The sequence below is a fragment of the Terrapene carolina genome, unplaced genomic scaffold (assembly GCF_002925995.2).
Source record: "Terrapene carolina triunguis isolate 2854851 unplaced genomic scaffold, T_m_triunguis-2.0 Scaffold275, whole genome shotgun sequence".
NCBI classification, from domain to species: domain Eukaryota; kingdom Metazoa; phylum Chordata; order Testudines; family Emydidae; genus Terrapene; species Terrapene triunguis.
The window spans coordinates 1,001,936-1,016,816 of NW_020664626.1; the positions used below are offsets into that span (position 1 = coordinate 1,001,936).

The 14,881-nt window shown below is 42.8% G+C and overlaps 1 protein-coding gene across 4 annotated transcripts in view; it reads left to right on the forward strand.

The window, feature by feature from the left end:
* Positions 1 to 10,954, forward strand: part of ATL2 (atlastin GTPase 2) — a 56,328-nt gene extending 45,374 nt beyond the window's left edge. For 3 of the 4 annotated variants that reach the window (XM_026657706.2, XM_026657708.2, XM_026657707.2), the window contains exons 12-13: positions 4,852 to 5,283; positions 9,638 to 10,954. In XM_026657706.2, the coding sequence (XP_026513491.1) occupies positions 4,852 to 5,283; positions 9,638 to 9,757 (552 nt within the window). In that variant the 3' untranslated portion in view covers positions 9,758 to 10,954. The other variant, XM_026657709.1, reaches the window with a different exon arrangement.
* Positions 10,955 to 14,881: the final 3,927 nt, after the last annotated feature.

Below are 14,881 nucleotides of genomic sequence, written 5' to 3' on the forward strand. Positions count from 1 at the left end.
GAGGGAGAAGGAAATTGATGGTGAGGTAGGGGGGTGGGATTGAGATGTATTTTCTACATGTGGAATACCACATACTAAATGACTTGAGAATTCTATTAGCAGCAGCTGATTAAAAAGATATGAAGCAGCTAGTAGAATGAACAGATGCATTTGGTGGTAGCATCACCGTGCAGGGTTCATACTAAAAAACATAACAAAAAAAATTGTTTGGGTTTTTGCGATATTACACTACTGATTTCTGATAATTTTCTGTAAGGCTATAGAGCAATAGCTACTGTTAGCCATAAAATGTGAAGATTAAAAGGTACTTAAATATTCAGTATTTGCAAAATCCAACAGAGGGTCCTGTGGCACCTTTAAGACTAACAGAAGTATTGGAGCATAAGCTTTCGTGGGTGAATGCCCACTTCGTCAGACGCATGTGTCTGATGAAGTGGGCATTCACCCACAAAAGCTTATGCTCCAATACCTCTGTTAGTCTTAAAGGTGCCACAGGACCCTCTGTTGCTTTTTACAGATTCAGACTAACACGGCTACCCCTCTGATACTTGCAAAATCCAAAATGTTTCTTCCAAATAGCTACGTGTAGCTAACAATTTCATTCACCATATGCTACTTCAAACTCCATTGAGAAGGTACTCTGTTATAGTGAACTCATTACCAAGGCCCATTGCCATCTTCAGACCATGAAGTTGGGCAACAGTTTAAAGCCACTTATCACAGAACCATTGACACCACATGAGAAATTCTGAAATATGATTGTACGTGTACGTTATAGATATCAGGAGGTCTTTCACTTACTGTGGAGCATGTTCCCATGAAAATAGCATCAATTTAAGAGTTCATCTGCTCCTGTAGCTACAGTAAATTAGTGCCGTGACCACCTCTTGACTACTGTGTGCAGTACTGGCCACCACACCACAAAAAGGATATTGCATAAGAACATAACAGCCACACTGGGTCAGACCAAAGGTCCATCTAGCCCAGGATCCTGTCTTCCGACAGTGGCCAATGCCAGGTGCCCCAGAGGGAATGAAGAGAACAGGGCAGTTATCGAGTGATCCATCCCGTCACCTATTCCCAGCTTCTGGCAAACAGAGGCTAGGGACACCATCCCTGTCCATCTTGGCTAATAGCCATTTATGGACCTATCCCCCATGAATTTATCTAGCTCTTTTTTAACCCTGTTATAGTTTTGGCTTTCAAAACATCCTCTGGCAAGGAGTTCCACAGGTTGACTATGCATTGTGTGAAGAAATACTTCCTTTTGTTTGTTTTAAATCTGTTCCTATTAATTGCATTTGGTGACCCCTAGTTCTTGTGTTATGAGAAGGAGTACATAACATTTCCTTATTTACTTTGTCCACACCAGTCATGATCTTATAGACCTCTATCATATCCCCCCTTAGTCATCTCTTTTCCAAGCTGAAAAGTCCCAATCTTATTTCTCTCCCCTCATACGGAAGCTGTTTCATACCCCTAAGCATTTTTGTTGCCCTTTTCTGAACCTTTTCCAATTCCAATATATCTTTTTTGAGATGGGGCAACCACATCTGCACACAGTATTCAAGATGTGGGCGTACCGTGGATTTATATAGAGGTGATATGATATTTTCTGTCTTATTCTCTATCCCTTTCTTAATGAGTCCCAACATTGCAGATCAGGAGAGCTTGGAGATGGGTGACAAGAGTGAGCAAGGGCCTGGAAAAACTTTCATATGAGGAGAGAAGAGACTGGGATTGTTTGCCTTAGATAGGAGACTAGACGGGAATGAGTCTATAAAATAATGAATGGTACCCAGAAGGAGATTAGGAATTTTTGTTCTCCCTGTCTCCCGACCCCAGAACAAGGGGATGCATCCAATCAAACTAAAAGGTGGCAAATTCAAAACAGATTAAAGGAAATCCTTTTTCACACAATTTGTAATTGGACTGTAGAGCTCACAGCCAGAGAAAGTCATCGAGGCCAAGAACTTAACATGATCCAAAAAGATTGGGTACGTGTGGTTATCAAGCATATAATTAACTATAACAATTCTAGGTGATAAAACCTGTGGAAGGGATACTAAACCTCACGCTTCAGTATTTAAGCTGGTCTTTTCTCTATTAGAGATCAGGATGATGCCTAATGTGGGCAGATTACCCCTCATCTACCCACTGCAGGGTTCTTACACCTTCCTCTGAAGCATCTCATGCTGGACTCTGTCAGAGACAGGATTCTGGACTAGGTAGACTCCGGGTCTGCTCCAGCCTGGCAATCCCTATGTAATAAAACGGAGTAGGAGTATTCCCACTTTGTGAAGACCTTTGAGGTTTTCAGATGAATTGTTATAAAAGTGCTGAATTATTTCCCAGCTGAAGTCATGACTGGCCTGGGAGATGATTGCAATATTGGAGAATTTAGACTTCAGGTAAGGAATAAACAGGAACAGATGTTTTCTTACAGATCCTGTTTTCATAGGAACTTCCCAAGTGATATAGTTTATGTAATAAGTGTGGCTAAACAAAAGAAGTCCTTATAAAACATCTTCTGGATAACTTTGAACATTTTCTGTACCAAGTCTTGATGTGACACATGGGTCTGAAACTTTTGACACTAACAGAGTAGAAATAATTGTTTGTCTTTATCTTGATTAACACTAGTTTTAATCAAGTCTTTAGTGTCAGTATTACCAATATGCCTAGGAGCCCAAGTCATGGACTAGAACCCCATTATGCAGGGTGCTGTATAAATACTGCCGAAAGAGAGTCCCTGTCCCAAAGAGTTTACAGTCTAAGTATGATGAGGAAGAACAGGCGGATACAGACAAGGAAACAATGAGGCCACATGGGTCACCTTGATGAGCAATGGTCTCACTACAGTTAAGCTGCTGGTGTGCGCATGGGGGCAGCATGGGAGGAAGCATGAAGGGACTTGTTTGAGAATTTAACTAGTGGTTGATGGATGCTGACCTCATGGGCCAATCGAAGGTGGGAGACTGAGCATGCCCAAGTACCTCCTCAGGTAGAGGGAGGCCTTTAGCATTCAAATCACCTGCTTGCCCTCAGGGAGTCTGATGCACAGATGAAAAGGTAATATTATGTGATGGGCAGCTGGAGTATTCCTTGGGGTCTGTCTTCACACTCTGCTGAACTTACCAAGAGCCAAGGAATTATGACAGCGTTTGTTTTTGTGAACTCAGAATATGGCCCAGTGTGTTTGATTCTGTGTAGACCTGTTAAATCTGCTGTGTCTGAAATCATCCCAACTTTGAGAGAGCCGTGCTTATGGGGGAGTGTTCCTGGGCTGGACACTGTTCAGAATACTCCAAAGCTGAAGTTCTGAGCAGACTAAAAATGCTTCCCCAGCCTCTGGTTCTTGTTTGTTGCATCATAACTGGCTCAGTCAACTCCTTTTGCTCGACTGACTGGCGAGAGGCGCTCCATGCTGCGGGTCCCATCCTCTGGTTTCACATCAATCATTTTATAGCATTTCCTCTGTTCCTTTAAAAGCTCTCTTGGAAAGGAACCATGGCAGCAATGGACATTTGCCCCCTTCAAGAGGGGGTTGGGGCTGCAACACAAGCTGAGAGATGGGCACAGCTAGGGCTTTGACCAAGCTCATGACACTGGTTGTACAGTCCTAGTGGCTTATACTAGCTAAACCCAGTAGGTTCCTAGTCTGGCTGGAGATGGCACAGTGGCTGATCCATCAAGCTAGCTACCTTTCCACATATGATCACTTAGAACCAGAACACCTCTTTGCATCCTAGCTTAGGGTTTGTTCTTGTTAGCCGGGCCGCTGAGGGTGGAAATTGAGTAGTTTGAAGTCTTGCAAGTGGTGTCTTGTGTGCCCTTCTAACTGACCAGAAAATCACGTAACTTTTTAATTGGAGGTAGTTTGGTGGATCACTTTTAAATTGCTCCCCCAAACAACTTGATTACTTTCTGTAGTCCAGAAATGAAGAGATGGCATCTTCAGAGATCCGATTGATATTTCAGACTCTGTGAGCCATTAGAGTCCTGTGAAATCAAGTTTCTGATATGGAATATTTAAATCTACAAGATACAGTCACAGCTTCCAGCAGGGTTTTAAAAAAATCCATTCTTCCATAGGGAGAAAGGGAAGCTTTCCCAGGCTGGGGCCATCATGTTTTGAAGAATCTCTGGTTTTACTGGGGGAGGGAATGTTTCTAACCCTTGTGGGCCGTTCGCTTTGCACCCGTAAGTGAACAGTGTCACTTGGCGCAGTGCTGTCTTCTCAAGTCGGCAGGCACAGCTACAGCATGTGCCACTATTGATAGCTTTGCCCTGCTGCAGCACGGTGAAAACGGGGGATCGACAAGGCCTAGCTGGCATCAGTGGGTAGTTTCACCCTGCTAGGTCCAAAGCAGAGGCTGAGGCGAGGGCTAGAGTTCGCTACCCCTTTCCCACCTGTTTAAACAACAGCCAGGTGGTTCTGAGATTCTACTTCACCTAAAAGGAGAGAATTGCTCCTGTGTATTCTGTAAAGGTGAACGTTACAGCAGGTCCACAGTTTCCTCACTGCCACTGAGCCCCTTGGGCCCCCCTCCTCCCTCCCCAAAAAGCTGGAGAATATAAAGTCATGTTAGTCTGAACATTACCAGATGGTTGAGGCCATTTGATTCTTAGGCTTCAGTCTGAAGCAGGAGTGTCTTAACCGCTTACCTAGAGCTTTGGCGTGTTCTGACCTTGGTCAGCTGCAGGGTGCGTGTGGTGCTCGAACTCCTGCCCTCTAAGAATCAAACATCAAGCAAGTAATGGTTTGTTGTTGTTTTGAATGCAGAGTTGAACAGCACAAGCTCTTCCTGCTGTACCCTGACCCCTCACCTCTGGTTATTCTTCTCACAGGTTTGCGGTGGAGATAAGCCTTACATTGCTCCATCAGACCTAGAGAGACAGCACCAGGGTTTTAAAGAGTCAGCTGTCAAACAGTTCTGTTCTGTGAAAAAAATGGGAGGAGAGGAGTTCTGTCGGCGCTACCAGGACCAGCTTGAAGCGGAGCTCGATGAAATCTATGCAAACTTTGTGAAGCACAACGATGGCAAAAACATCTTTTATGCTGCTCGTACCCCTGCCACTCTATTTGCTGTTATGTTTGCCATGTATATCATCTCAGGACTGACTGGCTTCCTTGGTATGAACTCCATCGCTAGCCTGTGCAATCTCATCATGGGGCTAGCGCTGATATCCCTTTGTACTTGGGCATATGTTAAGTACTCTGGGGAATTCAGAGAAGTTGGAACAGCCATTGATCAAATCGCTGAAGCACTATGGGAACAGGTTGGTATCTATTTCACTATGAAAGTGTCCTTTCTTGGACCAGCGTGCCAATTACAATTCCTGTTTAATGCTGTTACTCAGAAAGGGTTCTAGAGCAGAATAAAGAATCCTAGTTCTTCTGGAAGGTAAAATGAACTCAGAAGTGTAGACATTGGGTAACTCTCAAGGAGGATACCTTGGAGAAATCAGACTATAAAGCCAGCCCAGGATATCATCCAGTGTCTAATTATCTGAGGTCTTTGCTGTCACTAAGTTCTGAGAGTAGCACAAAGGTGGAAGGATTTTTGTTAAAAATCCTTGTTGATTACTTCTCTCTGAAAAGTAAATTTAAAAAGCCGGTGAAGGATTCTTAGGCCTGGTCTACACTAACCCCCCAAGTCGAAGTAAGGTACGCAACTTCAGCTACGTGAATAACGTAGCTGAAGTCGACATACCTTACTTCGAACTTACCGCGGTTCAGACGCGGTCCACACGCGGCAGGCAGGCTCCCCCGTCGACTCCGCGGTACTCCTCTCGTTGAGATGGAGTACCGCAGTCGACGGCGAGCGCTTCCTGGTTCGATTTATCGCGTCCAGACCAGACGCGATAAATCGAACCCGGAAGTTCGATTTCCAGCCGCCGAACTAGCGGCTAAGTATAGACCAGCCCTTAGAGAGGTAAGTTAAAGTTGTACATCTTCATTCCTGATATGGTGCATGTGAGACTCCATCGATTTATTGGTGCAAGTGCTCTGACACCACGACACTACCCAGAATCACCTCTATCGGTCACCCCCTTGCTGTTGGATAGCGTGCATGGCACTGACGAGAGGCTAAGTAAAGACTGCAGGGAAGAAAATTAGAGGTAATGAATACCTGCAAGGAGTCCAGCTTGCAGTAGCTTCCACAGGAGGAATGGCTGTGCTGTCTCATCTAGGGAAAACAGACAGGTTTAAACGTTACTAATAACGTTTTGAGTAGCATAGTGGCTGGTATAGTTGCCAATGTAAAAATGTTTGCCGGAACCAGTGGTTCTCAACCTGTGGCCCATGTGACCTCCTCAGGGCCATACAAGTAATATATATGTTGTGTGGATGTGGTCCATATAACACATAGAAAGCTGCATATGTGGCCCACAGTAGTAAATAGGTTGAGAACCACTGGCTGGAACAGTTGGCCTTTTAAAAGCCAACATAGGATATGATCTTACATTAAGGTAGCAAATATGGTAGATGAATTTGCATTCAACTCTTAATCTGGGAACATGTAATTTTGCCTTTATAGCTTCAAGCCAATCTTGTTGCTACTTTATCTGATTGGCCAACTGTATGGGTCCAACTTGGCAGTTCGCATATAGGATTTTTGACGGCTTTTCAGAGATTGAATAGGAAATGCCTTTAAGAAAGGTTAGCTCTAATACCTATAGTGTAGTGGAAGTGAAACTTTTTGGATGTGATGCAATGACTTGTGTTGAGATATCAGATGAGAGATGTGATGCTAAAAAGTGACAAGCAAATACTTGTATGAGGTAGAAAATCAATACTTAAGGCCTCACAATGGAAACTGGCTGTTTAAATACTGAATCTCGGTTCAGGATTACTGTACGTAAAATGGTACGGGGCAATGTGCAGGATAGGAGTAATACGGTGATAAATCTTTGTTCTCAACTATGTGAGTTACCTTTGACAGATTTTCTCTTAAGTTGCAGGAAGCAAAACTAGACGATAGGGTTGTAACTTGAGGAAATCTGTTAAATTCTCGTAATTTACTTTCTATGTCCTAATTCCGGAAGCTTTGAAACAATCCATACCCTCCTGCAGTGCGATATAAATTCTGACTTCAGAATAGTTTTGTCCTAGCTTGAAGTGGCTTCCTCGAGTGTAGACTTCTTCAGCGTCACATGTAAAACTGGGGTTTCTAAGCATGCGGTTGGGTCCTCTCTCCAAGGAAGAGACCAGGTCATAGTAAATCAACACTTAAGTTTTGCCAGCAGAGCTATGTTGGTTCGGGATGTGTGGAGGAAAATCACACCCCTAACTGCTGACCTAGCAATGCTGACCAAGACTCTGGTATAGATGCAGTTATACTGGCATAAAAGCCTTTTGCTGATGTCACTTACTTTGCTTGGGGACTCTCTTGCTGGTGAAAGCTCCATTCCAACTGAGGGTTTGCCAGTACAACTGTACCGACTAACCCTTTCTAGTGTAGACAGTGTGATGGGTTCGGTCACAGAGACTCCCTTGGGACTGTCATCTGATGTGCTGAAATTACCTCTGAGCCCGTTTTTCCTGCCAACTTGGGACTCCAGAACCCTGCCTTGTTGAGCCAGACACGCTAGCCTGCTGCAATACAGGCCCAGGTCTGGTCCATGCCCCCAAAGCTGCAGACTTTAACCAAAACTGCTCAGTAGGTCACCTATCTCCAGATCCCAATGGGATCCAAACCCTAAATAAATCTGTTTTACTCTGTATAAAGCATACACAGGGTAAACTCATAAATTGTCTGCCCTCTATAACACTGATAGACAGATATGCACAGCTGTTTGCTCCCCCAGGTATTAATCACTTACTCTGGGTTCATTAATAAACAAAAGTGATTTTAATTAAGTATAAAAAGTAGGATTTAAGTGTTTTCAAGTAATGACAGACAGAACAAAGTAAGTCACCAAGCAAAATAAAACAAAACACGCACTCCTAAGCCGAATACATTAAGAAATTGTTTACAGGTAAATCTCAGCCTCAGAGATGTCCCAGTAAGCTTCTTTCACAGACTAGACGCCTTCCTAGTCTGGGCCCAATCCTTTCCCCGGTACAGACCTTGTTAGTTCCAGCAGACATCTTAGGTGAAAAGCAGGGGCTTTCTCATGATTGGGACCCCTCTTTGTTCTCTCCCATCCCCTCTTATAGCTTTGGCACAAGGTGGGAATCTTTTGTCCCTCTGGATCCCCACCCCTCCTTCTAAATGGAAAAGCTCCAGATTTAAGATGGATTCCACCATTCTTTCTGGGCTGGCTGAACACAGGAAGGCTTGCAAGTAAACAGAGCCACTTACAACCAATTGTTCTAGTCAATGGGAGCCATCAAGATTCTAAACCATCATCAATGTCCCACACTTTGCATAATTACAATAGTACCTCAGAGTTGTACTTTATATTTCTAGCTTCAGATACAAGAATGATACATACATACAAATAGGATGAACACACTCAGTAGATTATAAGCTTTGTAATGATACCTTACAAGGGACCTTTTGCATAAAGCATATTCCAGTTACATCATAGCCACACTCGGCATATTTCCATAAAACATACGGAGTGCAACATCACAGACAACACCTGTCATTGCCATTGGGACTGTGCGTTGTACTGTGAGATAAGAACCAGTTCCTCTCTGATTGCTAGCCTAAGGCCTGGCTTACACTTAAAAATGAGATTGACCTATTTGTGTTGCTCAGGGCTGTAGTTAGTTCAACCTAGCCCTCAGTTGTAGCCGCAGCTACTCTGATGGAAGAATTCTTTCTCAGAGATGGATTAGCTACGTCGGTGATGGATGGGTTCTTCCCAACGTAGGAAACATCTACACTATGGATCTCTCAGGGCACAGCTGGAGCTGCGTTGCTGCAGCAGCGGTAGTGTAGATGTGCCCTTAATCATTCTGAAACTGAAGGTGGATTCCTTTGCCCAGTGTCTCCTGCATGTTCTTGCTATTGACTTCTAAATCTCTCTGCTTTTCTCTTTTCTCTTTGCTTCAGAGGAATCCCAGGAAGGTGAGAAATTAGCAGCAATTAGTCTTATTAATTAGTTGCCTTTATTTTCCTACTGCTTGCTACGAGTCCTTTTCCTAACAGCTGAATTCATATTTTAGGTGTGTTCCAAACTCTTTGAAGTTGTTAGACGTCGAATGATTCGCCGTGTTCTTACATCAGCGCAACGACAGCGGCTCTCGTCCAACAATAACAAGAAGAAAAATTAGACAGTATTTGTACATTTCTTTCTGTATCTGAAGTGTTCACACTTACACACATAGGACAGTAAGCAGGACCGTCTGGGCCGGTCTGCATAAATGCTGTAAACCTACCAGACTGATGCTGCTTATAGGGTATGGAACTGCACATCCATCTTCTAGGGACTGTAAAGTGGTTTGAATTCAGTGAAATGATGCCGTGTAGGAGGAAATCGGTTCTGTTCGTGATTCACCTCACTGCAGTAGCACCATAGCTCTTTACCGTTTCCTTTTTAGTGCATCACGTTTTCGTGTTTTATTTTTCAGATTCCAAGATCTTAATTTTTTTTCATTACTTGAATTCTTGTATTTTATATATTTTAAAGGGTTATTTGATTTACCTCATCTTTATTTTGCACATTTCTCATACCACAGGTATTGAAGCCCCTGAGTGATAATTTGATGGAGGATAACATGAGGCAGTCTGTAACAAACTCTATCAAAGCAGGCCTCACTGAACAGGTGTCTCATCATGCCAGGTTAAAGACAGACTGACAATTCATCTCCTCTTCAATTCTGCCCTCTCATCCTAGACATGCTGTACAATGAGAACTCAATACAAATAAACCAAAGTTTACAATCAACTATAGATGTAGTTTAGTGTGACTGGCTTCACTGATTGGTGCCATCAAGTGTGAAAAATAAGTGTCAACGTTAAGCATTCTCTTTAATCTGCTTCTAAGACAGACCAGTGCCATGGAGACTGGTAAATGCGGGGACTCTAAATGCAGTTGTTGTGTGTTGTGCACGTATCCCAGGGTGAGTGACTTTCCTCCTTTTCTGAGAAAGTGCAGTGTCCGGCGTGCAATGGAAATGTATCCTCTGTACAAGGATATTTCAGGGAAGTAATTGTCAAATATGTACAAGGAAATCTTGTAACCGTGTGTTTAGCCACCCAATATCCCATTGGAACTTTTAACTTCCGGAGTATTTATAATATCACTGTATCAAGAGTCAGATTGAAATGGCAGTGCTAGCTGGCATCAGTGAAGCCAATACTGAGCCACTGTATAAAGATCTTGCTTTACTGCTTTTTACACCACTGTTATCCGAATGCATGTTGGTTCCTCACAAAAAATGACATTAGAACTAACTATTGTAACCAAGGAAGTGATTCAAAGTGTACATTTGTCTTGCCTTTTTTGATTCACAAACTTTGTCCTACAGGAGATGCAAATCAGAAAACTGAGCTGTCTTTTTCTGCAGTTTAGCCTTCATGTATATAATACGCCGTTAATTTTACTGGGGGGAAGTTCCATCCAAAAAAAAGTTGCCTACAGCTATGAAGCAATGAGTTAGGACTGTCTGTACAGCGTGTTTAGTTTTTATTTTTAAGAAGTCAGATAGGGCGTGTATATGAAATATAAATATATAAATACAATTTTGTATCAAAGTTTTGTAGTTTATGGCAAAACCTGGTTCTGTGGTAGGCTAAGTACAGTCCCTGTGACGGAATGCTTGTGGCTCATGTAAACGTGTGAATGCATAAACGGTTTGACGTTTTTGATATATTTGTGATATTTACCTGCCTTGAGCACTGCGATCTCTCACCCCCTGGGAAATCAATGGGAATGTTGGTTGTGAAACTTCTTGTCCTCTGTTGCATTTTAAAGTTATTTCCTGTAATTTATTTTCAGTACATGATTAAAATAAATTGTGTATATATGAAATGAAACTAGTCTTTCTTCTTTAAGAAATGTTGGTGTCTGTAATCCACTAGATAAATCATGTCAGGTATTGAATCTGAAACAATAAAACAAGAATTGCACAAATGTGCTCCAGCTTTTAATGAAGATGAACTTGAAAGTATATTGCTCCCCTTTCATGCTGGCATGTCTCTTTGAAAGAGAACACTTTGTCTAGCAAGTCTTGTAAATAAATAAATAAATAATTGTGGTGGTATAAGATCTCATCCTAATTAATACACCTCTACCCCGATATAACACGAATTTGGATATAACGCAGTAAAGCAGCACTCCGGGGGGGGGCGGCGCACTCCAGTGGATCAAAGCATGTTCGATATAACGCGGTAAGATTTTTTGGCTCCCGAGGACAGCGTTATATCGGGGTAGAGGTGTAGACCTCAAAGCATGCTACTTCACTTGTTGAGTTGCATGTCAGTTTCCAAACTTCATTGATTGTATTTTTCAGAAACTTTGTTTTGTTATGGATTGTGACCTTCAATTCCATATGTATGAAACTGATATGAACTAAAATGTTCTCAAATATATAAAATAAGCCTAAAGAAGGGTAACTAAATAGCATCTTAACTATTTCAGTTTCACCTGAAAATGATCAGTTGTGCAATGGATCGTTTTGCATTCATCATTACTTACCTTGTAGCAAAAGTGTGAAACTGATTGGTTAAAGCTCCTAGAACGTCCTTTTTCAGACAAATCAAGGAATCAAGTTAAGTCTAAAAATATGATGCACTAGGCATAAGGGAATTCTGCCATGATTGTTTCATGCAATAGGCAATAAATTCAGATGGGAAACAATTGGAACATCAATGTAGCTTGTCTATTTTTTTCTGGAGTAGCAGGTGTTTTGAGTTTGGAGAGTCTTTACCTCACACACCTTCTCTCTGAGTTAATCTTTTATTGGACCAACTTTTGTTGGTGAAAGAGATGAGCCTTCAAGCTACAAAGAACTCTAACTAAAACAGGCATATATATTGGGTTATGTGGTTTCTTTAAAATTTAACAAGATTGGATGCAGTACAGCAAATAGAACATTTGAAGGGGTTTTTTTGGCTGGTGTTTGATAATCTAGTAAATTACAACAAAGATAAATGAGAATTCTACAGTGCCTTCACAATGGGGCCAACTTACTCCATCATAGCACTCCCTTCTTTCTGAAGGATCGTCAAGCTCACTTCACAGCCCCTGCAGGTGCAGCCTTTATAACACTGCTGGCAGCGCTGGCCATCAGGTTGTGGTGGAAGGATGGATGTCACCTACAGCAAAACTGTCCCAAACCCATCTGCTCCTTGGATGTCTTGCTAAAAAACCTATACACAAATGTTAGCCTGATGAGATCCTAAAATAGTCGAACGACTGCAGGCAACACTTCTTGCATTCCCAGTTCTGGGTCTAAAGTGGAAGATTTGATATGCCTTCTACAGTATAGGGTTTGACTTCTGCATGATCGACTTTGTTTCAGAAAACTTGCATCTTAAACCCACTGAGTAAGTTAAACTTCAGTTTATTTCAGCATTCCTGAACTGCTTTCCATCTCTGTACTAATACTTGTCTTTCATCCAGGTTTCTTCAAGAGGAATTCTGTGCATGTCAACTGGCTTGTTATAAGCTACCATAAGCGTTTCACCAGAAAGTGTTTTAACGCTGAAGCTTCCCCTCCCTTCAGCTGGAGGCCCTTTTGTAGGTGGCTGCGTGTATCCAAGACTGTTGTGCAGGGGTAAAGTGGAGCATGGTGCCAGCTGTAGGTACAGGCCTTCAACTTTCATCTCCCTTTTTGTGGCAACAAGAGGAGAAAGCTACTGCTGAAGCCAGTTTAGCTGACCTATAACACGAGTGTTGCTCTAACACTCAAGAAAAACCTTGTGTGATGTTCTAACTCAAATTCCAAACTAATGTCCATCTCTCAACCCATGTCATGGAGCCAAGGATCCAGCAGGTGCTTGAAGTGGCCTCTTCAGCACTGCCAATTTTTGATTTATTTTTTTAAAGCTCCAGCTGTCATATGATTGCACCAAAATCTCAGCTGCTTAAATCTTGTAGCACTCCTGGCTGTGAAGTAAAGCTTGGACCTGTGACCTCAAAGGCTCTAAAACTTGTGTATTTTAGAAATGATTTTTAAGTTTGTCTCCTGTTTCTAAGTAGCTGAGCACCTCGCCCTCTCTCCAGGGGTGCTGTGAGGACAATACAGCACTGTTGGGCAGTGTTACCCTGTTGCACAGACATGAAGGGCTCTATTCAGGTCACATTGTCCAATAGGCCAGGGATTAGCACAATTACATGGGACTGGAAGCCCTGTTTTCAGATCCTAGCTTTGCCTGATTTGGAGCAGGGACTTGGAGCAGGTTTTCCACATCCCAGGTGCACCTCCTAACCACTTTGCTGTGGGTAGGTGTCTCTACCCCCTGTCCTAAGACCTGTCTTAGGTACCTAACTTTAGCAGTGGGGGTGTGACTGTAGATCACCACCACAGTTAAGTGCCTAAATACCTCTGAGTGGTGAGTAGGCCACACCCCTCATCATTTCCTAGGGGCTAGCTTATGCAGCTCCATGCTCAGCTTCAGTGAATCCCATTCTTGTGTGCCTGCCTCTCATGTGGAGTAAACTATTCTAGGTCTGAAATCACCTGCTTCTAAAGCTTGTCAAATCTCAACAGATGTATAAATGTGGGCAGGTACAACAGAGTGGATTTTTGTTACCTCTTTATCCTTAATACAGTTGAGGCATCCTCAGTTCTAATTAATGAAAGTTGCAGAACAATTAATTCTAGATACTGTATTGAATGTGAACATTAGGCTGCAAACAAATTCTGAATGCGTGGTTGCCACTAAACATGTTCTGAAGACTGAACAGTGGTGGTGGAACTGACAGTAGCTGCCCGTTGTTCTGCAGGGTTGTGCATGCTTCCAGGCTCCTACTGAACTTATCAAAACACCTCTTGCCAGTAACACAGAGCAGCAAGAAACATCTTCAGCAGGCTAGACTGAAGTCTATTGCTATTCCTTTTGGATTGAGTGTACCTGTTTGTCACTGACACTTTAAATTGGAATCCAGACCTCCCCCACCCCCTGGCTGAGAATCACAAGTGCTGAACTGCACCTGTTTCTCTGATGTCTGCATCAAGTTATGCCTCTTCCTCTGTTCTATTAAGTTGGGAGCAAAGCAAGGGAATCCCTACCTCAGATTTTTCTGGTAGTTTTAGACTGTCTCAGAAGATGCTGATTTAGGTTTACCCAGCTGGCCAAGGAGTAAACCTTCCCATGCTTCTATAAACAGCCTGCTGATGGCAAAGTGTGTTGTCCTGCTGTAAAGCTCCTAAACTGAAAGGGATTCCTTTCTGAAAGGCTTAGAACAGCACGGTTGGTGACCTCTCAAAGGCCAGGGCTGACTGCTGATGTGGAAGACTGCAGTGTAGAACCAGTAGTCAGAGACCCTCCTTCTGCCTCAGCTACACCAGCAAGGCTCATAGCAGTGATGGGACCCTTTAAGAACCTAAATGAGCTGAGGATAGTGTCCCCCTAGAGTACAGGACTAAGCATTTTCTAGAACTTTATTTTCCAAAAAACTGTCCAGCTGTTTACTCACTAATCATCACAGCATCTCTGTGGAGTAGGGGGTAAGTATTACTCATTTTACAGATGGTGAAGTGACTGTCCAATATCTGACACTACTTGCCTGATACAACTGAAGACCTCCCTACAAGTCACCAACTACCTTATTTTGTACATTTGATGTCAGCTCTGAAAGAGTAGTTAACTCCAAACAGTTAGCAGAAGCCTGACTCTTATTTCCAGTACATTTTGAGGACTAAGCCTTGAAACTGAAATCCAAAACCTGACCCTGAAGCCAGGTTTCAGTCTTTCACCCACTAGAACATAAGATCTGCTCCCACTGCAGCTTACAGCTCATGGTAGTGATCACG